At 40.9% G+C, this 24285-nt stretch overlaps 1 protein-coding gene across 1 annotated transcript; it reads right to left on the bottom strand.

Annotated features, from left to right (window-relative positions):
* Positions 1-15604: 15604 nt before the first annotated feature.
* On the bottom strand, positions 15605-23576 carry LOC102656560 (sperm-tail PG-rich repeat-containing protein 2-like). The gene is made up of 11 exons (XM_016914216.2): positions 23465-23576; positions 23307-23381; positions 23041-23222; positions 22802-22957; positions 22487-22708; positions 22280-22396; positions 22075-22219; positions 21728-21966; positions 19194-19338; positions 19003-19118; positions 15605-15727 (listed from the first exon to the last, which is right to left on the bottom strand). Exons 1-11 carry the CDS (start codon positions 23574-23576, stop codon positions 15605-15607), a joined length of 1632 nt encoding a protein of 543 aa, XP_016769705.2.
* Between the last annotated feature and the right edge of the window lie 709 nt (positions 23577-24285).

The following is a 24285-nucleotide window of genomic DNA, read 5'->3' as shown; positions in this document are numbered from 1 at the left end:
CAATTCCAATTTGGGATATGAACAATATCAATCACTGTTAATAATTTAGATCATTCCAAATAGAATTCATTCTACGCTTCAATCGAACGGTTTGTTTTTCATCGATTATTATTATTTTCAATCTCAAGGCCTCTCGTGTTTCCTCGCACTTGGCGAAAGTGCACTCATATATCGTTCAGGTATCTTCCCTTGAACGTGTTTACCAGACATCACCTCTCTCTCTCTCTCTCTCTCTTTACCGAGGCACTACGTCGATTGATCACCTCACTCTCTCCATCCTCAATTCCATCGAGCGTGCCTCGCGGTATTTTTCACTTGGCAAAATTGTATCCACATCATCGTCCTTCCTACATCACTTCCTACACCATTTTTTCGTCCCACAACACAACTGAGAAACGCACAATAACACTGTAATTAATGGATGAGAGAAGGCAAAAGATACGCCTTCGAACTAAACGGATACATGACAACGTGTTCTATTCGAACAGCGATGTATCAATTTTTCTCTTCTGATCGGGATAATAAGAGGAAACATCGATCGATGGAATGGCGGGAACACGTTTCTAGGGGTCGTGAAACGGCGTGACAAACGAGGACAAGATCACCGGTGCTCGATGCAGCATGAGAACGCACTTTACGAATCAAAATCGACTGCGCGACTGACCCTTAGCGTCTCCATCCATCAACCTTCCAAAACTTCGATTCCTTCTTCAACTCCTTCTCCTTGTTTCTCTACTGATTAATGATCCGAGTAGTCACCGGCCGAAAATCTCCCAGCTATCCCGATGAGGTTACGTGATCGCGTTAATTCGCGACGTCTGCCATCTTTCCTCGCCTCTGTTTTCGGTCGAAGGAGAGGAGACGGTGGTTCGAGCTTCTTTCAATCAACGTCGATTAATCTCGATTTCAGAGCAGCCGTCTATCAGCCCCCTCGACGCTCCTCGCCTACTTTTCTTTTCTCCTCCGTCCATCGTCGTCGACCGATGTCTTTCTTTCTTCCCTTCCTCCTTTCTTTTTTTCGCTTTCGTTTCTTCTCGCGCGCGTGCACGACAGACTTTCTCGGCCGTTTGGAACGGCGCATAATTATTCATCAGGGACTTTGCCTAATTCTCGCTCGTTAATCACCGTCTTCGAGAGACACGCTCGTTCGGTCAATGGCTGCCCCGTGATCGACGCTTTAAGCTCCTTTATTGAATCGTCGACGGCGTGTATGCTGTAACTCCATCGAATGTTCTACCGTTACTGCTCTGTTTTGTTTACTGAGGGGTCTATTTTGGAAAGGCGATTTAAAGTTAAACTTGTTATTGTCGAGAGAGAGGGGGATTCTCGATGTCTGTTTACGTTTAGAATTTAGTTTAGAGTTTATTGTCGTACGAAATAGATTAGATTATTAATTCAGGTCTACTTGTACTGTTAATTTATGCGTGGAAAATATGAATATGAATAATCATAATAAAAAATTGATACTGGTGAATTTCAACGATAAAATTATGTACAATAGAATTATAATCGAAACTTTGGATTTTTGTAATAGCGTGTAATGAATATTTTTATCGAAGAAAGCTTCAATCTACTTTAAATTGAAATTTAAAATATTTTTTTGCTCGGAAGAAATTGACGAGAATCGTTTCGTCTAAAAAAAAAAAAGAAGGAGAAGAAAAGAAAACGAAAAATTGAAAGTAAAAAGTAATAATTTAAAAAAAAAACAAAAAACAATTTTAGAAAATGGCACAGCGAAAACGTGACACCAGAAAGATTTTATCTTTTATTTAACAATATGATATTTTTATTTAATATCCAGAGGCGTGGTCACGCCACATTTACCGATAAAATTTTAACGCGAGAATCTACTACTATTTTATCGAAAGGTTGTAAAATTCTCTCTCTCTCTTTTTTCCTTCCTTTTTTTTTATTTTTTTCCTCCTAACCCCCTCGGTATAGCATTGATCGCTCGCAATTTTCCAGTGTAAAGCTATCTAGCGGATCGTTCTCGCGATTAGTTGGATCATCGGCGCAATGGAAGTCTATTATACGGATGGCTATTAATTGAATCCTGCTCGTGTTATGTAACCGATATGCAAATAGATTGTCTGTTTCGCTGTGTGTCGCGCGCGGAATTAATTCCAGGAATTGTTTAACGAACGATCCACCGCGGTTGGGTAGAGTTGCCCGATAAAAATGAACGCGCAATTCCAACCGGATACGGGGGAATTTTATTTCAAACGTGAAAATAAATAATCCCGTTTTATTCAAAAAGATTTAAAGGATCGCAATATATTTCCCCCTTATACGAGGCCGGACACGAGCCTCTGTTCGCTTAATAAACGATTCCTCGAGGTGTGCCTCGAGCTTTTTATTTTGCCTCTGGAAGAAGAAAAAAAGGAGAGGAAAGGAGATATCTTCTTCCTTCGGCGCGAATGAATGAAGGAAGATTCTCATCTGCCAGGGGAGACCAAGATTCGTTTATTGCTTTCAGCTACCGTGCTACCGGATCGTTTCGAGCGAAGATTCGTATCGAGACCGGATCGAAACGAGACTATGCCAAAAGAAATTTAAGAATTTCACCGATCCGAGTTGATACTGTCGTTACGATATTAGAGATACTTCTGTATATAAAGATATATCTTCTCAACGTTTCGTTGGTATTAGAATTAAAAAAACGCATATTAAATGTTCGATAAATTTAGTATGTTTTTTTTTTTAGACTTGAAAAAGTTATTCACAATATTGGAGCAATGTTGGGAAAATATCACTTTCATATGTAATTTAAGTGTATCTTATATTCTGTATAAATTTCTGTATAAAGTATTTATACAGTGATTCCAAAAAGAACATTGGCACTCCCTTTAAAATATGATTTTTTAAAAAACTATTTTTTCAAAATAATTGAAGTTATTAAATCCAATTTTAAAAAGTTATCGTGTAATATATGTGGTGAGATTCGTCTTTTTCTATTAATTTCTAAGTCGAGATATATTTCGAAACAATATATTTCTCGTATATACACAGAAAGTTAAATCGTAGGGAAATAAAAATTTTATGCATAGATAAAAGGAGAACAAAACTTACTACGATTTCCATGGATTCTTGTGATTTCGTAGGAAATATCACACAGTTGGAGAAGAGAATAACATTGAAAGAGAAGCGGTCGCAATCTCCAGAGAGAACGCGTGACTCGGTTGCTTAATTGGCCATTAATTATGCAAATCGAACGATTACCTCGTTCGCGTGTTTTGACCCAACTGGCCACGCTCCTCCCACAGTGAATTTAGAAGTGGCGTAATCACTTTTATCCCCATTTTATCGGCGGAAAGCGAAAGAAAAGAATCGGAAAGACGGAAGATTTTGGTATCGAGGATTCGGCCAAGGATTCTCTTCTTCGAGCGGAGGAAAGAAACCCTTATCAATCGAGAAAGAGTGCATCCTATCGATCAGCTTCGGCCTCGTACACTTTCTTTCCTAAATTGTCCCCTAAATTCTCTCCACCACTTTTATTTCGGACCGTTCATTAAGCCGTCAGACGGAAACGTATTTTCGCAGGAAGGTCCGCGGTAATTGACGTCGTTTCGATCCGTCGATGGATCGTCGGCTAGGTCAAACCAGATACTGTCCCTAATTACCACGCGAGACATGCTGAAAATGTGCGCTCATTAATTCCACTTTCTTTCAACGGCGTAATTCCGTCTCGTTTGGATGGGAGAAATTTAAACTTATCGATCGTCCACGATTCAGTTTTAGGCGTTGAGATCTCAATTTCCCCAGTGCCGATTTTTTAGAGAAGAATCGTATACGTAAGTTATTCTTAAAATTTATATTGAAAATCATATTTTAAAAGTAATACTTTTATTAGGAATTAATAATGATAAATTTAACTTGATATGTAATCAATTGACAATGAGCTATTGGCTCAAAAGGATTGATTTTAATCTTTATTGTATATTGATAATATATAAAATCGATGAAAGACATTTGTCGAGATATATAGATGGTATTTTTAAAATTATTTATTCATAATTATCACATCTTATAAAGCTATTTATTTGCGAATTATTTAATTTCCAAAAATTAAAAGTAGAAAATACAACATTCAAAGAAATTAATCTGCGTATTTCGTTAAATTACCAATATTTCCAATAAATAATTTATAATTTAAGTTCGTTTTCTATCCTCACAATTAATTGTTTTACATTACACATTAAAGAAATTCAGGTATCATCGATCAAATCTATCCGAATTGATGCAGGATCCATTTCCACTCTAACTTTCACTTCGCGGAGAGATCTTTCAGATTTTAAACCGTGAAAAGTTAAGATGAAAAGGAAGAGGTAGTGGTTCTTTCAGGCGTACTCCAATTAGACACGGATAATACTTAAACTTCTCCCGCGGTAAATTAACTCTGCGAGGCTCGACGTCATGCGTGAGATTGATCGTCTCGGTTCTCAGGGCGAGACGATGTCCCGTGGAAACGGTTTTCTTCTCGACATGGGGATACAGAACGCGTGAAATGCAGAACGACGCTTTGTAAGGACGGACAGCGGAGAAATTGTGCGTCGTTTGCCGGAGGGGGGACGGAAAAAATGGTCGTCGTGTGGGGCGTGGAAAGACTTAGCAGATGGAGGCGCCATGAGAATCGTGCTGTTGTCTCTGGATTAACAACACCGAAAACGAGAAAACTTGGTGTTTGAGTTTCGCGTTCTAATGTATTTCGTGCAAATTTTGATTTGTTGTCTTTTCTTTTTGTAGAAAAAAACGATGATTAAATGTGGATGCCATTATCGTCAAACGAAAAGAATAAAATTAAAATAGATGAAACAAAAAATAACGAATAACGAAGAATCAATTTATGGATTGTAAAAAGTATTCATCAGTAATAATCTCATATTTTCAAATGTTTTACCCTTTAATGATTGACTGGCAACTTTGAATATATTTTATTCATATACTTTGTGAATTGCTCGCTGAAAACAGTTTTTTGCCCGCAAAAATTTATTAACGATTGATTAAAGTAAAAATATGATTTATATATTTCCATTTAATTTTTTACATAGAATTGAAAAAAAAAACATAAGAAAAATTGCAAAATTAATCCAAAATTCGTATCGAATAAAATTCATCCCCTGTAATCAATAGTGTAAATTCAAAACGAAGCCACGTTTCACATGTACATTCATCGAAACGCAACAAATAAATCACTTTCACCGTGCCAATTTCTTTCGCGCATTCCTCGCGAAAATACGTATTGTTGTAAATCGTTGCAACGAATCGAGAGTGGCGGGAGGGGAAACCATAATCAGAGGCGAGTGGACAATAACTGGAATTCCATTTCTTCCATTTAGATGTGTAGTGGAAACTGGGCGGAGGAGGGAAGGAAGGTACAAAAGGAGGACGTGTTTGGACGCTCGTCGTACGAAAGAGAATCGACGAGAAGAGCGAAGAGTCGCGCAAAACCCTGATTACACCATAAATCGAATCTCGGCCGACCGCGCGGAACCTCGGATTAAATGAAATTCCTACGCCATCTCGTATATCTTTCCCCAGCGACGGTGGCGTTCGGATAACGAGTATTACCGCCGATCTAACGATCTTTTCTATTTTGGAAAACGATGCTCCTTGATCCGCTGCACGGTTCAATCCCCCCTCCCCTGGCTTATTCAAGAATCGCGCACTTTAGCTGTACTCGCTTGCCTTGTAATCGTACGTTTCGCTGTAACGGCTGTATTAATTAATTCGAAAGGTCATGGAGGGGGAGGGAAAAGGATGGGGGCGTGTAAGAAATATACTATTCAGCGTTCTTAGAGAGGGTACCACGCGTGCGTTGTTTTAGAGGGAGATTGGAATCGTTATTTGTCGGGACAATCTGGCTCTTGCATCGGCCGTTGTTATTACCAGGCAGGGAAAGAGAAACGAGTGTACGAGGACAAAACGTTGGAGAAAGAGAATGGAAGCGTGGTCAGCGTGAACTTGAAGCGTGGGCGAGCGGTTAAGAGATCTACAAGATCGATAAGGTACTGTGGATGTAGCGATCGCTAGCGGTCCCCGTCGACAATAGAAGTCGATCACCTCGAACGATCGAAATCTGCGGTTCCAATCGCCATTTCGATATGGAATTTATTGGATTGCGAACAGCTCTTACTTTCCTCTCCTGCAATTTTACGGAGAATTTGTTCGTGAAATGTTAATGTATCGAGATCCGTAGCGTTTGAGGTACTCGTATATAAACTAAAAAGTGTTTCAGAGTATCTCAGGGTGTTTGAGATGTATAGGATATCGGAATATTTGAATATTTGGACGTTAAAATGAAGAGTTACGCAACGATCTTTAATATATTCGTAGAATATTAAGATTTCGAATTTATGTAATTTTTTATACGAGCTGAACGTTTCCTAACATAATTATTTAAATCGTTAAATTATTCATTCATACGAAAATTTTTTTGCGAGATATTTAGAGTATTTGTTTTTAAAAATAAAAATTATTGTTTCATTATTCTAAATTTTATAAAACTTATCACAAGAAATATAAGGAAAACTCAAGCAAAAGAATATCATTTTTCTTCTTTTATATTTATAGTTTAATTCTTTTTATTAAGTAATTTTTCATCAGATTTACGCATGAAACAATTTTTATACGTATTTCTCATGAAATATTTTACGTATATTTTCACATTCAATCGCATACTAAAACGCAAATATATGCGAGAGTCACGCAAACAATTCCCCAGCGCATCCACTTCCCTTTTTTTAAAAACAGTTCGCACAATTCCGTAATACTTAAAAGTAATCGAGCAAATCTTCAATTTTCCCGCTACGAAAGTAGTACCCAACCTCTCCCTCCCCTCTCCTTCCCTCACTCAGTAATCCCTGTGACCGAGAAGGAGCTTACCGCGTCTTTCTTGTCGCGGCCGAAGACGCGGGGGGCGAAGACGTTGCGGCGGGGGAAGCCCGAGGTTGGCTACGAGCAAGTTCTCGTAAACGAAAACGAGCCGGCCACCGTCACGACGTCGGACGTATCTGGCTTTGGAAAGTTTTTAACGAGCTTTCTCGCTGGTCTTTTCCACGAGACTGAAGCCGGTGTTTACTTTGTCGAAGTCCAGGCGACGCTGGTACCCGTAGATGGGAAATCTTGCGGTGTGCCGTGGCTTGTTATTTGTCTTCTATCCACCCCCCCCCCTCCTCCCCTCTTTTCCTTTCCTTTTTCCCTCTCGTTCCTTGGGAACGGCGAAAAAGCCGCGCTTCGTCGAAACTAAAATGCGCGTCGGATTGCTCGTGTTTGACACTCCCCCTCCCCTCCCTCCTCCTCCCCCACTGTCTCTCGAGCCGATGTTAATTAAATCGCGAAATTGAATTCTGTCGGGTATTAGTGTCAATTAAAATTGAATCGCCTTTGACGCTCATCCACGTATCTTTCGTGTATTGAACGGGTTGCAGAACTGCAGTCGGTTGTTTTGTCAAAATACACACATTATGCGAAATATTTGGAAAATTTGGACGGACAGTTATGGGAAGGGGGAGGGAAGGGAGCAGGGGACAGTTGAAAATTATTTTGGGAGAGGAGGAGGGTTGGTGTTTCGTTTAATTCGCCCGGACGATCCAATTGGACGATGTCGTTTCGTTGGACGACGTTTTAATTGGTCCGCATAATTGTGTACGGTCGAGAAAGTATCCTGCTTAGAGGATAGAGGATAAAGTTCGGGGGCAAACTACTTTCGGTACGAACCGCGGTGAAAACTTTGCTCGTTATAAGAATCCGGGAGGATATGGGAGGTATGACGTTAATCCTGTGACAAATCACGAAGGCCCGCGATTAATTGGTCGAGGAGGAGGAATCTTCTGTTTGCCTAAAGTAAAATAGATGAGATCTTGCAAATCCCTTAGATCAACTGCAAATCTGGTCAAGCAAATTTATACGGTTACAAATAATTATATACAGAAATTAACAATATTAAATACAAAATTATCTTATAAATAACTTTCTGAAAAATAGGAAAGATAAAGTATTCTAAAAAATATTAACTACCAATCTATTTATGAATCTTCATAAATGCATATTAAAGACAGGATTCAGAAGCATGAAGAATTAAAATAAGAAATTTCGTTATTCGCAATGAAGCGATACACGTTCGACTTTTAATTAAACACAGTTGCTCGCGTTCGACGATCGAATCACGAGTTTCGTCTTTTAATAGGGGTGCGTTAATGCTCGACGATGAGGCGCAGCGACGTTAATCCTTTGACAGTTGGAGAACGACTATTTGTCGTACGTAATGTCACGCGAGAGGGCGAGGAAACTAGAGGAAACGGATGGAACGATAGAGGATAGAGAGAGAGAGAGAGAGAGAGAGAGAGAGAGAGAGAGAGAAGCAAAAACGAGTAGAACGGGATGACAGGGGTTGACCCTCGCGTACGACGTGTCCTACCCTTTGTTTGAGCTCCGTCAAGCGAGATACATTTTCCGTTTCGCGCGGAGGGTGCAAAACGATTGTTCGTCACGTGGAAGCCCGCACGCATCCTTCGCTCGCACTTACTCACATGACCGCACCCCGCAAAATTCCTAATTCCTCCTCCATCGTCGGATTCATCCCTCAAAGAAATCGTCCCGACAGCGGCAGAGATCGTCTCGGCCACCTACCCCGATTCGTCGTGCAGTCTTTCTCCGCTCCTGCATCGAGGAAACTTTGTTCGGGGTGGTAAGGAACACCCCCATTCATGTCCACGATGTGCCAGAATGGAACTGCTGAGAGCGAATTTCTTACGGATAAGTTGGCCGAGGATGGATCATAAATAACAAAATAGAAATGGGCGTATCAGTCATTGAGATACGGATGGAATATAATAATAGAAAAGAAGAAAGAATAAATTTCTTCGTGAAATTGACGATCAAATTTAAAGATAAATGGATAAATCTAGTGAGACAAATTGAATTGACAAAACGAGAAATTATATATACATGATCTTCTAAGCCATAGGATTTTAATTTCAAAGTCTCATCCATCCATCTTGTCCTAAGAAAAAGGAAGAGAGGGAGAGAAAAAAACCAAAATTTCACGAGACAATAGACGAGAGAGAGAGAGCAACACCGATATATCGGACATACCAAGGGAAATTTAATTACTCGCCTCTCCTCCCCATAATCCGGAACCGATATCAGATCCATAAGCGGGCAAAAAGGGATCCTGGTTATCGTATCGGTCAGTTAATGCGGCGATTTTCTCGTACGACACTGGATCGGTGGAGCACCTGAACATTGGGGTGGTTAGGCGGGTGGGGGAGGCGGTTAGATGGGGCGGCGCGGATCGTGCAGGTGTAATCCGTGCCGCTCAATCGCGGCCCGACTATGGCGAGAATCGGTTGTAGCGGGAATCGGTATTAGCACTTCCCGATTATGTAAAGCCCGACCGATTATGGAGATCGAATTAAGCTCGTGGCGTGCGTTCGCGCGCTCAACGAGCTTGACGCGTGAAGAGAGGTCTATCTCTCTCTCTCCCCCTTCGTCAATCCAGGGAAGAGGGGAGGAAGAAGGGATGGGGACTGTACGTTGTACAGTGCAGAAGTAGAAGGGGTGCTCGTGAGTGCTTGCGGCGATAGTTGAGCGGGGGTGGACGACGGGCGGCGGTGGTGGTGGTGGTGGTGGTGGAGGACGTAGTGTCACGCGATGGTGTGCGATGGTTGGAGGGAGGTTGCAATTCCCGTAAATTAAAGGACAATCGAGCCGAGGTCACCTCTCCTCCCTCTCCTCCCCCCTCCTCCTCTCGTCTATTGTTACTGGCTCCGCTTCGAACGCGGCCGCGACCGGACAATGCGCATCCAGTGAGTTTCACCCTCGTATTTCATGTAACTGCCAAACGCTCGTGGCTTCCGACACGGCGAAAGAGAGGAGAGACAGACGTGGTATTCGGCGAATGGCGAATGATGAAAGGAGGAGGGAGGGGAGGAGGGAGAAAGGAAGAAGAGTGGAAGAGGGAGATGGGCTCGTGTTTTAAGCTCGTTACACCGTGGGGTAAATCGGGAGGTTCTCGGGAGTCGGCTTAACGCCATCACTTGCCACCTGCTGAGATCTTGCGTTTACACAGCCCGACCAGTCGGTTCGCTCGCTCCCCAAGTTGGACTGGATCCTCTCTCGGTTTACCTCGGAATCACGAACACAGGTTTGCCTCGAGTTACGGTTGCCGCGCTTTGATCTTCGGCTCCGATAAGTCGAGAAAGGATGTATCTGCGCGCCGATTGGCCGGGTAAACTTCGACGAGCTCCCGACGAGCTGGATTTTCTGACGTCGATCACTTTTCTGGCGGAGGCCAGATTTAAAAAAGACCACTGTAAAATCCATTCTTTCTCTCTTTCGTTTTGGAAAGAGGAAACAGATTTTACAGTTTCTCGATTCAATCTTACAACTCTTAATAAATTACTTTACCCGATCTTTTGTCTTTTCTAGGGGAAAAAAAAAAGGAACTGCGTGCACTTTTTTCCTTTTTATCCTCCAACCGAATTAGAGTGCATCGAAGTCCATTCTTGTGGAGCAATTAAGTCCGCGACGGGGCGTAGCTGGCCAATAAATCAGGGATCAATAAATTAGTGGACTGGTTGAAGCTCGGAGGTGACTTTATCTCCGTGGAGGCATCGCGGGGTGGCCGAAAGGGAAAAGGAAAACGGAAGCTGGCACCGATAAAACACTAGCCACCGCACTAGCCGACCCTCTTACGTTTGCACGCCCGCGTACGATATTTGACTTTCTCTCGCTCCCTCCTTCTCTCTTTCGTTTCCTAATCTGCATTTTAAATGTCCGTGCTTCCCACCCCCGACCGGAGACCCACCACCGATAACAGAGAGCCGAAACTCACGTATATATATACGTGGTGGCTCGCAACAACCCCTTCTTCGATCCCTTCCCAGACAGGAAACACCGGATGCGCGACCGGATACTTGGCGAGTACGTTCTCGCGCCCACGGACCGGAGATAAAAGTACGTAACTCCAGGAACGAGGCGTCGCCACGTCGAGAACCTGTCCAGGCCAGACCTCCGTGAACCTGAAGCCATTGTTCGCCCCCCCCTCCCCTCCCTCTTTTTTCGAGATTTCCAGCGCCCTCGAGATATTAATATCCGGCCCAGTTATGGTCAGGCGTTATTTTGAGGGAGAGAGCTCGCCCCGTATATTTTTCGTGCTCTGGATTATCGCTTCCCTTCGATAAGAAATAGGATTTTTTCAAAGTGGAGTATACAAAGTGGTCTATATAAATTTATTTTGGTTCCAGATTGGTGGAAAAATTGTGATAGGAAAAAATGTCACTTATACGCTGGAGAGCTTATAAGTTTACAAGATCTATTTCGATAAATTAAAAATAAAAATCTCTTTGTTTTTATGCCATTTCATGTTTCGAAATTTTTAAGAATTGTCAAATGGATAAACGTTTTTCCAACTTTACGAATTTATATTAAAAAAAAAAATAATATTATTGAAATAGAATCATTGATCCATAATCTAATTTTTATATTTCGAAATATAAAATTTCAGAACTGAAAAAATTATTTTACAAAATTGACTGATCATTATTCTTAAGTGTTCTTAGTTTTATTTTTCGAAAGTTCAATTGTGAATTTCATTTCATTTTCACTATTCCACCTGTACTTTGTATAAATTACATTAACTGTAAATCGAATTAAATAAATTTTTTCCAAATTATTTTATACAATTCCTCGTCAAAAGGCACAAGTGCCAACTAGATATATTTTCTCGTTATCACAACAACATTTAAGACCAGACTAACTTGGGGTAACCCAACTTGTCATTACCCTCTCAACGGAATATTTATGAGCATACCCGGCGAGGGATACTTTGAAAATGAAATGCATCGTTATAGTCATAGTTTTAACGTCCATCTATCATAATAATAAAATAAAATACGCAAATACTGGACAAAAGGAAACAAACAAATAAATAAAAAGTCTCCACGTCGAAGAAAACTTGCTGATGAAGAAACGGAAGTTCAGTTGCCGATCTCAGTCGGGCAACAAGAAGCGAGAGAAGGATGGCGGGAAACGGATCGCGGTCCATTGCGGAAGTGAGACGTCGTGGTTCCTCTCGGTCGCATAAATCACCATTGTCGGTCGCTCTGGCTCGAAGAAACGCTCGATTTTACGCTCGCCTCGAACTGAATGGGAGCAAGAGTTACGACGACGACGCATCGAATGCATCGAGTGGCGAGAGGGAGGGCGAAAGGGGAAGATGACTCAGAGGCGGCCGGCTCGTTGGCTAAATGGCCAGAGAGATCGTTGTGCGAGCGCATTGCTGCGAGCGAGTGAAAAAAGATGTTCCACCCCGTATCGCCGACTTTTCATGCGTGTGCATCCGGCCAACGAGCGGATCTTTCGCTCGTGAAACGCGAGAGGACACCCTGTTTCACAACCTTTGTTGCGACACCCTTTGAATATATATATATTCAAAGAGTTAGGTGAGCTCTGCTTTCCCTAAAAACTTTCCTCGTTTGTGTCCCGTGCGCGAAATTAAATACTCCCGCATGATCCTATACTATACTCGTCACGTGGAATTATATTCAGCGCGAGAAAATGGTGGTGGACAATGGTTGAAGAAAAGGGGTATTTTTTTATTCCTTTGGCAAGCTGTAGTTCCTTAAAATAATTATTTTAACTAGACTAATTTCTATTTTTATACGATTTTGAATTAGACAAAAATTCATAATATATTTTAACACGATTTTATTTTATTTTTTCATTTTTAATTTTTTTGATTTATATATTCAGCCAATCTCAATCGTATTCTACTTTTGAAAATGAGTATCTTATAGTATCGGTGGAGTCTTCTGTGGCAATATTCCTCGCTCGAACGAGATATTTACAATATGAAAGTTTCATTTAAAAATTCTTTTACAAATTTGATCACGTCGGCACGATATCGCGTCACGTTGCCAGGAAAAATATATTTCGTAATCTCTTTCATTTTTCGCGCGCGTTAATACACCTACTACCCTCCCTCCTTTTCCACGCACAGTCCGTTTGTCACAGAGGAATAAACCAAGCAGGATGCATACCCGTTGTTACTTCGTGACGCGACGCCAATCTGCGACGAGTCTGCGTTCTCAAACGCATCTCGAGTGTGTTAAGTCGACGCCAAGTCAACGCATTCTCTTTTCAGGTGGCGCGTCTTCGTTCTAAAGCGAAGTGAAGAAGTGAAAGACTATATCTTATAGCCATACGTTTATTGCCGAATGTATACACACACACGAAGAGAGGAGAAAAAATAAGATGAAAAGATCCTTTGTTTTCCACGATGCAGTCAGTTGTTTCTTTAAACTCTTCGATAGACGTTTCCCTTTCCCTTGAATCGGAAGAAACAAATAATTCCGAAGTACTTCTTCTTCTGTCTTCACCTTCGAGTCATTAAATTAAAACCTTCGAAACGAGGTATTGTTCTCTCCAAGACAGGAGGGGAGGGATTTTCGAAAGTTCGAATGGAAATTTTCCGATCTCTCCGGATCCTCCTCCGCAAACAATCTTTCTCCCTGCAACAATCCTTTCGGGAATAGAGTCTGGAAACTCTTTCGAGGACAAAGCTTTGGAGGGGGAGGGAAGGGTTGAATCGGGACGGTGGCCGCTTTGGAAACGTCCACGAGCGACCCTTAACTTTTTAATTTCCATAAAACGCGCGCCGAACCCCGAAGGGGAGGAAAAGGGAGGAGAAATTGCGCGCGAGCACGCACAATCGGCCTCCCTCCCCCCCTCTCCAAATCCGGGGAGCTCGTCCGTGCGCGGGGAAAATTTATTAACACCCCACGCACGAGGGAGGCGGAGGGGTTGGAAGGGAGTCGCGGACAAAGTAACGGGGCTGAGTTAGTTTCCAACGGCACGGAGGTGTCATCAGATAGAGATACGTCGGAAGTTGGCGTCGCTTCGGTGTCTATCTGTCGGGGCCAGACAATGCGAGAGATCCAGAGGACAGACGCGGCCGAACCGCGCCCCTTTCATGTACCGCTGATTGATACCCTTGCCCCTGTCCGATGTGGGGTTGCGACGGTAATGTCGTCCTCGTTGCCGGCTACCACATTATCAACGCCGGCCGGAGATCCGCCGATTAACAGACCTCTCCCGATATCACGCGGATTCTGTTCAAATTGTTCGCAAGGAGTTTACACGAGATATTCCCTTCTTGACGTGTACGCAACGTGTACTGTATTGTATTTACCGCGGCGAGAACTATAAACTGTAAATGTCGTTGCGTAGCAAATATTGCCTCGTGTTTACATATAGGTATCTTTATTTCGCATTTGATGTAGGTATGTGAAAGTTTGAGATTGAAAATTGTAGCTTCAATAAGAAAAAAAGGGTATAGTACAGTAGTTTGTTTTGCTATTTTATATCAGTTTATAATCTGATGGAGTTATCGTTTAAAACACAAATTGAATATTCTTATATCGAGACGATACAAATATTTCCATCGAAAATTATTTATTTCAATGTATTCATCCATCTCACGTCTGTGAATAAAAATTAATTACCGACATTGTTATTATTTTTAACAGACTCTGAAAAGAATTCTGTCCAACATTTATGATAAAATTCTTCCTCTCCAAAGTACACGGCACTCCGTGTGCGTGAGACCTGGTCACGAGATGACATCTCGCGTGAACAAGATTCAGTGCCCGGCCGCATTGTGCTCGCCGACCGCAAAATGACCGTGTCAATCGACGTATCAAGCGACGAGGCTCGATTCAAACGACGACGACGAGACAATTGCCCTCGGGTCCGAACGGAATTTTTGATAAATGCCCCGCGTTTCGTCTCGGCTCCGCTTGGATGGAACAAGGTGTTTCAAAGGGGGAGCGTTAGCTATGACGGGAGGAGGATCGGGGGGGGAGTTATCCGTCGCCTCTTGTTAAGAGCGGCGTTGCTCGCGAGGCAACGATCAAAGGGAGGCATTCCTCGGAGGCAGGAATCCACGGAGGAATTGCTTCCCGTAGCGGCCCGGTGACAAGCGGAGTGTGACGATTCCGCGAGGAAATTAGCGGGCACGATGCGTCGTCGGCGTCGACGGTACATTTCGCGGCGTTGATACATACGTGGGCGCGTGACGCGGGAAGAATGCCGGGCTTCTCCGATTACTCCAGCTCAGAGAGGCTCTCGGGATGACGAAGGGACCAATGGAGGACGGGTTTATAGGTTTAAATTATTCTTCTTCTTCTACTTCTTGTTTCGTGAATTCTTTGATAAATACGAATCGATTGGAATTTCTTTTTAAATTGGGATTATTATTGCTTTACAAAGGAGAGAGAAGGGTTCTTGTTTTATAATAATCTTTTATAATAATAATTCATATTTTATTTCACTTGATAATGGTAATTTGATATTTTAATAAATTTCGATAATTACAAATATGAGTGGATAATATTTTTTTAACCTTTTTGTAGAAAAACGAGTAAGGAATTTTGTATACAAAGGTATTACTATTATCATTTTTAAAATAAAATTTGATTGTAATTTAATGAAATGTTTACCCGTTTAAATGTTTGCCGGATTGTAACACGAAGTTTAAATTGCTCATTACCGATGATGAATAATTTTGTCAGCATTCGCATTTAAACGCTCGTTTAAACGTTGTTTAAACATCGTAATTTCTCGAGTGCCTGTATATATTCTCAGGTAATAAAAACGAGCAAACGACCTCAGCGCAAACATGCGAATCCTCGGACATGTTCTCGTACAATCGTCTTAAATCTGTAGTCTGAAACGGAATTGTGGGTATATTTCGCGAGGAGTAGAAAAAAAAATTCAGTTTCAATTTCAAATACATTCTTGTATAAAATATCATTTTTAACTTCACGTTTATCATAATTAATTTTAAAAATTCTTCCGCTGAACTATCGTATTTAAAATTATATCACATTGTTTATCACTTGGCTTGAAAAAACATTTCGAACCCTTTTAAATTGTATATATTCCATTATCCAATTCAAATTGAATTAACGACGTTACGTTCCAGACGTAACGAGACGGTTCGTATTAAAAATAACGCGTCAAAACCAACGGACGTGTAAATAAATTATATCATCGAACCGGAGAATGCAAATAAAAGATAAGGGATGGAACGATACACGGTCTTCCCAAAGATTGCACATGTTGTCAGTGCGGAACATCCAGTGCATAAATATTCAAATCCCAGAGGGAGAGAGAGAGAGAGAGAGAGAAATATTATAACTGTAGCGATTCATCGTTTTCATTTTTACCTTTCATTTCTTTTCCCTTATTTTTCTCTCATTTTTTCTTCTCTCTCTCTCTCTCTCTCTCTCTCTCTTTTCTTTTATTATTTTCCTTCTGTTTGCCGCCATACCGAGCGAAACGAAGAGTAATTACGAAAGTAACTACGAGACTTTAAATACCCTTGAAGAATTCTTTTCGCCGAAGGGAGCTCCCCTAGACAAAAAGAGAATTTCTCCCCCTTGCAATTAAAGTATTTATTACCCGACAACGATGGTTACAAAAAAAAAAAGAAAAAAAAAAAAAAGAAACGAAATACGCGATGGATGACGCGTTGAGATAGCTTGCGGCTTACAACTTTTTCCCATCGACGTCGATTTTTAAACGAGAAACCACCATAAAGATTTTTCGTTTTATTCCCTGAATTTTATGCGCATTGTAAGGGAAAACGAATTGTCTATTAGACAGATATAATCTTTAACGCGATAAAAATGAGAAATTAATTTCTTTGCTTTGGTTTGCATTTCTTAATTTTATAATTTTAACGGGTAATAATAGTTTGTGATATTTGTATATCGTGATTATGAGTATATTTTTATCAATAAAATATTCTCTTAACAACTGTGAGAATATAATTTAACGATTCATATTCTTTTAAAATTATATTTTTAATATTACTTAATTCACGAGTTTAAGCTATGAGTTAAGATTTTTTTTTTTCATTCTTTTTATCGAGAATTAAGGAAATATTTTCGCAAATCGAATTTTCAGGAACAGGTTTAACGTTTTAGGAGTTTACTGTGTGTAAGAAGCGGATCGAGAAAACTATAGCCAGCGAGGTAATGTACAAGTAACCGAGTTTCCATTCACAGTGATCGATCAAAGTCCGGGACGCCAAACACGATCCGAAAACCCTGACGCTTCTTGGCTCGGCTTTTAGTGTTTCGTATACATTACGATGATAATATATCGCTCCATTTACGTCCGATATCATGCTCGTAATCCGCTCGATTCAATATCCAAAGTATTCATAACAGACTTTATCAATCAATATAACACCGATATTGCTTCATTAATCACACGTTTACCTATAAGAATTTCTCGCGCGAGAGAGCGCACAAATTTCCTTTCCCTTACTTCTCCATCGCTTTATTTTAATATTATAACGCGACGAGTATCGAGTCGAGTATCGTTCTGGCGGAAATTCTTTTCCGCAGCCCATACAAATCACGTGTCGACACCTGTCGACGTTACTTCCTGTCGTATTATGGATCCATACAACGAGTCTTATTCACTCGCTCGCAATACTCTCTCTTTCTCTCTCTCACGGCACAGCGTGTGTTCAATGATTTTATTATACGTGATATAATCGAATAAATTTGGCCATTGTCGATCAACGTTTTTGCAAGCATCGTCGAATAATTTATACACGCCGATGACGCGTAGGGGTGAGATGGAGGGGGGGTTGAAAATCGACGACGTCAACGCGGTGTTATAATTGAAATTCTATATTTTGCTCATCTGCACCGTTAATCCCGAGCGTCCTCGACTTGAACACGTGCTTTTACCGTGGAAATCTTTTGGGAATCTGTTATTCGCAGGGGGGGGGGGGCGGAGGGGGTATTCGGCGTTGCGTTTGATTTACACGCCCGGAAATATTCTCTGCTCGATGATTGTTGGTTACGTGTCACCCGCACTGCACGTAAATAATAATTCTGTATTAACGAATAAACTGGAGTACATTTGTTTCCAACGTTTCCACATTATTAAAATATACGTTGAATTTGGGGAGGAGGGGAATGATTGCGTGGAAAATTTATGGAAAAATTTTATTCTACGAAATATATTTATAATAATTTCATCCAACAAAAAGAATATATATTCAGTTAATAATAAATTGGATTAAAAAAATTTGTTTAATAGTGATAAAAAGGAATAAATAATTCTTCTATACTTTTCGTTCGAACCAACGAAGTTTCTTTCTCTTGCATGGACAACGCACCTTCTTCCTCTCCTTCTCCTCTTCCTTCTCTAATTTTTTAATGATTTCCGGCTTACCCAAAGTAACATTGAACGATCTCTTCAGAAGGGGGGATGAAAAGTAGGGCGGAAGCTACGAACGAACGAGATCTCTTTTCATCAATCCTTTCAAATTATAAATCTTTCGAATTAAAGGATCGAAAGAAAGATACGAAAAAATAATTAACAAACTCCACGAATCATCGATTGTTATTTACACGACAGATTGATTCTTTCCTTCCTTTTCTTTCATACATCCAGAGAGACCAGTTGAAAAATATACATTTCTCGAAAGAAAACGCGGTACAATTTCAAACTCTCCATTCCACCGACACATTCATCTCGCGACCCGGTCCAAACGCGCGAAAGACGTCCAACGTATGAAAAAGAAGGACTTCCGTTTCAATTCGGGGCTATTTACGAAGCCGTGGGTCGGTTCCACAAGTCGGACAGAGGTAATACAGACAGACGCTGGGCCCGTCTAACCATCTCTCGTAACGCAGAGGGGGGGGAGGACTCATACATCACCATCTGAAGTATCCGGTATTATTCCCGCTCGTGCACCGAGCACGCAATATCCTGGCTCGTGACAACAAAGTAAATACCGTATATACGTGAACCGACAGAACGGAATAGAAATTTCGACGTGAAAATACGCGAGCCATCCTCCCTCTCGTTTCGATTCTCGTTGTTGCGGGCACAGTTTGCTTGGAAATATCGTTTCGACCAACCCGTCGCTTCTCACCACGCGTTACGTTAATTCGACGTAATGTCGAAACTTACGGTATAGTAAGCGGGTCCCAGCAGAGGCGTGTACTTTTCGATCTTCGTCGATCTGTCGATCACACCGCCCTTCGCGTTCTTCAGTATATCCTTGGACAGATGGTAGGAGGTTGGATCTGATGGAAATTCGATTTCGATGATTAAAAGGGATCCTAGTTTTCGATGGAATTAACTTTTTTTGATGGATGTACCTGGCGTTTTCTTGGTGTCGAACCATATCTTCGAAGATCGTGTGCCGCGCGTACCGAAGGGGACGTGTAACATGGGGAATTCGCATTTGTCACGATTTCTTTTGAAAGCTTTCAAGGTCTCGTAAATACCGGCGTCGGGGCCTCTCTGCAATAAATATCGATACAAGGTTTTTTTACGAGAATTTCGATCAAGATGTATATAAGAATAATTTATTATGAAAGATAAACGAGTGTTGTCCCGATAATTGTCTGGATAAAGGAAAAAGGGGGACAACCTTGGTAAAGGTTACCATTTCTTCTTCTTCTTCTTTCCATCCTTATTCTTCCCTGTAATCGATTAGAGTCGAGCCACGAAGCATAAATCCATTTCCTTCCAGTTATTTGATCAGTGTTCGTCAATTAAGCTTCGACAGTCTTGCCCGATAATTCTATCTTTTCCTCGACGATGGTAACGGGACTGATCTCTCTCGAGATTCAGAGAATGAATACTAAACGTCGATACTTGTGACGATCCGCGTTCCGAGGGTGGATATAGACATATAGACCGGTGCCCAGAGATTGGCTCGAATTTCCGGCTCAGCGAGCCGGAAGTGATTTCTCCTGGCTCTTCGTCGGCCACGCGCCTCTACGTGGAAATGACCCCGAGAGTATGGCAGAACGTCATTTCCGCCCGCTGTCGAGTTACGACGCTTCCCTACGTTATGTAAATACCGTACGTCCTCTCCCCGAATCTCTCTCTCGTCTCACCCCTCCGACCACGTCCTTATCCGGCGATCGTAAGAATTCGCGATGACACTTTTCCTCCTGCGTTTTATTCCCCGATAATTCCGCCCGACAAAGCGGGATATAACTTCTGCTCCGTATAAAACGTACCGTTATTATCCATCCGAAATTGACTTTTCGTCCAAATTGAAGAGGATCCATCTCCAGCGGTGTCTTTTTGTGTCACTTTACTTCGCGTTACACAATGTAAATATATATAAGTCAAATTTTAAACAATATTTTTATATTTATCCTTATGGAACAAATAAATCGTAGTTTTGTGAATACGAATTTTCAACTCGTTAAATAAAATAAAAAGAAATGGATAATTTGGAAAATAATTACTCTTACATCGATCAAATTTTTGATACTTCTTATATTACTGTATATTGGTTTTGGAATAAATATTAATAATATAAGAGAATAAAAGAATGATAGAATATTGAAAGGTATAATTTGAATATTTTTAATTGGAAAAGGAGTGAACGGAAGGACGAGTGATTTATCGCGTACACGTTCTGCGAAAAACGATGGTTTAATGAAATTTCTCGAATGTCCACCCGTGAAACGCGAACGTCGGTTTTGGCGTGGCTCAAAAGGCGACTCTCACAGAAGGATTCCACCTTTCAACTCCGAGGAACGCGGTTCCCGGCCCAACCTCAAAGGAGGCTGCGACAGAGGCAGCGACACGCGTCGTTGTTCCGCATCGTCCTTATCGCAGGCCTTATCTGCGGCCACACTGTCGAACCCCGGTTCGACGATCTCTCGATTAACGAGCAAATTGGATCCTGGTTCCCGAATCGCCCCGGGTACAAATGCATCGCTTCGATCCACCTCCATTAATTTCGTCTCGACCTCCTCCTGATTGCCTTGCGCTTCGAGGATTACCTGGACTCCGGCCTGGTCCCACAGATTTCTGCCCACGAATGAAAGAATCCGAGCTGACCGCAGACTTATCGTCACTACTCGGATACGATCTCATTAAAGAAATTGCTGTTCCCCGTTTAACATTTTCAATCTCGATCGTACTTCCTTCCCTCACTGACTCAGCTTTTCCGGGAGCAGATTCCCTTCGCTTTTTTGGATGGAAAGAAGAAGTGGTCGGAGAGAATTTTACTTAGAAAAATTATCGGCTTTTTCTTTTCTTTTCCTTTTTTTCCCCTTGCAAATAGTTTCAAGAAATAGGATTTAATAATTTTTTGCGAGAATTGTCGAGGAACGAGTTCGAGATAATCGATTTAAGCAAGTTTCGAAGCTGAATTGTACAAGTGCTGCCATCTGTGGCGGTAAAGGCAAATTAAAGCCAGTTTGCGAAGCTAAATAGTACAAGTGCTGCCATCTGTGGCGATAAAGGCAGAATTAAGTAATTTCGAAGCTAAATGGTACAAGTGCTGCCATCTGTGCGCGGCAAAGGCAAATTTAAGCCAGTTTGCGAAGCTAAATGGTACAAGTGCTGCCATCTGTGCGCGGCAGAGGCAAATTTAAGCCAGTTTGCGAAGCTAAATGGTACAAGTGCTGCCATCTGTGCGCGGCAAAGATAAATTTAAGCCAGTTTGCGAAGCTAAATGGTACAAGTGCTGCCATCTGTGCGCGGCAGTGGCAACTAATGGAAAATATATGAAAAATATTCGATAACGCTACGATACGTATCTACAGAATGGTTTTCTGATTATCGATGAATGTAATAATTATTCTAAATCAATTGCTATCGTTTAAAACGTTGATTTTAATACTATTTAATTTTATTTCCCGATTTCTTCATTTGAATTTACCTTTTCAACTTCGGGAAACCTTTCTACTTTCGATTTAAAAGCAACGTGATGCACAAGAGTCTTCGTTTCTTCTATTCTTTTCGGGGGGGAACGAGGGGTATAACATTCTTCTTCTTCCTCGCCATAAGAAATTGTATCCAAGTATGTCTGTGGTCTCATTTTTTTTGCGTAGGAATATTTGTAACGCTTCTCCGACTCGAAAGCTAAATTACCGGCATTCAAATCGTAATCGCTGGGTCCTGAAGTGGAAACGAACGGCTCTCTTGGTAAGATACCAACGATTGAAAAAAATCAGAAAGAAAGGAATTATAAGAGAAGATATATTAAAAGTAAGAAAAGTGTCTTACCTGGTCCAAAGTGCGCAGGATCTTTTTTAAAACGAGTCGCGTAAGAACCGAATGGGGCAGAGAAAATGGAAGGTGTACACTTTATAGCGACAACGGGATTGTATGTACCCGGGCCAGGTATGTCAGAATCTACATCAACGAATCTCTGTAAGAAGAAATCTAGCGATGATAAAATGTAAGAAATTACTTTTAAACGATTATTAACCTTGGCAGTTTGGCCGAAAGGTGCTGGTTCAACGACATATGTATCGCATTTGCATCTGCTCTTAGAATATTTGTCAAAAACACTCTTTATCTTGTAAGCATTTGGTGCTGGCAAATTCTATATGCAAAGATTCACTCTCAACATTATTAATTGGCAACATACTCGTGGATCGTATTTCAAAATTATTTCTCTTCAATGTAAAGTCACCTCGCGCATTTTTACTCTATACAATATATCGAAGCTACGTGGCTGCAAGGAAGTCATTCTTTTTATTTCTCTTATCTTCTCATCGTGTATTTCATTGGCTGTCTTCTTCCTTTCGTGTTCGTAATGGCCAGGGCCAGGAGTTATGAAGGGTTGTTGCTCTGTTCTTCCCGTCATTCTGCTCCAAAAATTACCTTTGTACATTAACGTGGTAGCATTCGTTTCCTGGAAAATTTGATCGAACGTTTCAGAAATATTATGAAACGATATTAAACATTTTTTTTTTTTTTTTTTTTTAACGAGAGAATAATGCTTTACTCCTCGATGAACATTGTAAAAATAAGTTGGCTTCTTCTTTATGGGAGGATTTTTCACGAAAACGCCGTATTCATTGATGTCATATCCCGTATAATCTTTGTCTGGAATCGATGTGGCCGTTGGAATGATCGAAGGTGGGGGTCGCGTTAGCCATAACTGTGATTCGTCATCAAAGTTATAGAATAATAATTTAATAATTATTATTACTCTCTTATAGAGAAGAGTTAGTTGGATGTTACTTTTCCAGGAGGACCTCTCCACGTGCCGGGATGAGATCTTATTTTTTCTTTAACCAAAGTCTCAGTCAAATTAGAAATTGGACCCGGTGTTTCAATTATCTCTTCCTTAAACCGAATATCCCTAAAATCAATGCTGACTCCGCCCTGTAATTTTTCAATTTTTTCACTACATCTAGATTTCTCTGGATCCAATTTTGAAAATTTTAACTTTTATAAACTACGTTCTGGTATATGTCGTCGGGTTCTTAAAGTGTACGAGGTAGGGCCTGGCAATCGTGCGATCTCTTTCGGCACATCAATAGTTTTTCTTTCAGTTCCGCAGAGAAAGGGAGTATACTCAGCTATACGAAGAATTTTATTTTATATTTTATATAATTTTTATCTTACGTATTGTTAAAACGTTATCTCGTAGGTTATTTCGTACCTAGATGCCTATCGGGACAAGTAACATCCGATATTTCGTACGTTCCAGGTCCAACTTTAACCGACGTCTGTGTGATTATTTTTGGAAACCTTATTGTCCTGTCGTACGCCATTATCTTATTTCAAATAAGATAATTATTATCCCGGATCGTGAGGATAAAATGAATAATTTTAAACACGTATGGAAAACACGTACACGAACTATGGTAAAAATCGAGAACGAGCTACAATCGATTGTTCCACTTTGCATCGATAAAAAAAATTCATATAATAACGAGAATGCGGTCCACGAGTTTTACCAGGGACCAATTGCTTTCGCTAATGAATCATCTCGGTGCAAGAAAAATTATTTGTTTGCAATAATTGTAACAGGCTGGGTATTCGCGCCTGAAGGACGCTGTTTTCACTTCTTTAACCTACTTTTTTATAATGTTCGCCTTGCATAAATTTTCGGCCGGGCCAGTTAATAATTTCGTTCTCGTTACGCGAAACCCATTAACGTTTTGACGCCGAAGTAAGAGATTATCGTTTGCATCAAATTGAAAACGATTCGCGGGCGCGCTCGTGAGGAAAGTGAAGGGTTCTACGACGAACAACTTGAGTGTTTTGCAAGTGATATCTCTTTTATTGCATCATTCGTGGAATGTTGCGTATCGGCAATCGTAAAGAATTATCATTCCCTTCTGAACTTGGACGTTTTCTTGAAATTTGTGACCTTTTCGAAAATAAATATTAACTTCATTAATTCGTTTCATTCCGCTCGAATAAATTATATATTTTGGCTCGATCTTTTAAGGATAATAAAATTTTTAAATTTTTCCC

This window comes from Apis mellifera, linkage group LG10 (genome assembly GCF_003254395.2).
Source record: "Apis mellifera strain DH4 linkage group LG10, Amel_HAv3.1, whole genome shotgun sequence".
NCBI classification, from domain to species: Eukaryota; Metazoa; Arthropoda; class Insecta; order Hymenoptera; family Apidae; genus Apis; species Apis mellifera.
This window is presented reverse-complemented; position numbering and strand designations above follow the sequence as displayed.

Excerpts from the sequence above, each read along its gene's own strand:
- LOC102656560 (XM_016914216.2), bottom strand. The coding sequence starts at position 23,576 with ATGGCGTACGACAGGACAATAAGGTTTCCAAAAATAATCACACAGACG. Across the intron at positions 22,397-22,486 it reads ATAGAGTAAAAATGCGCGAG|AATTTGCCAGCACCAAATGC; the intron begins GTGACTTTACAT and ends CTTTGCATATAG. Across the intron at positions 15,728-19,002 it reads TGGGACCCGCTTACTATACC|ACTACAGATTTAAGACGATT; the intron begins GTAAGTTTCGAC and ends ATTCCGTTTCAG.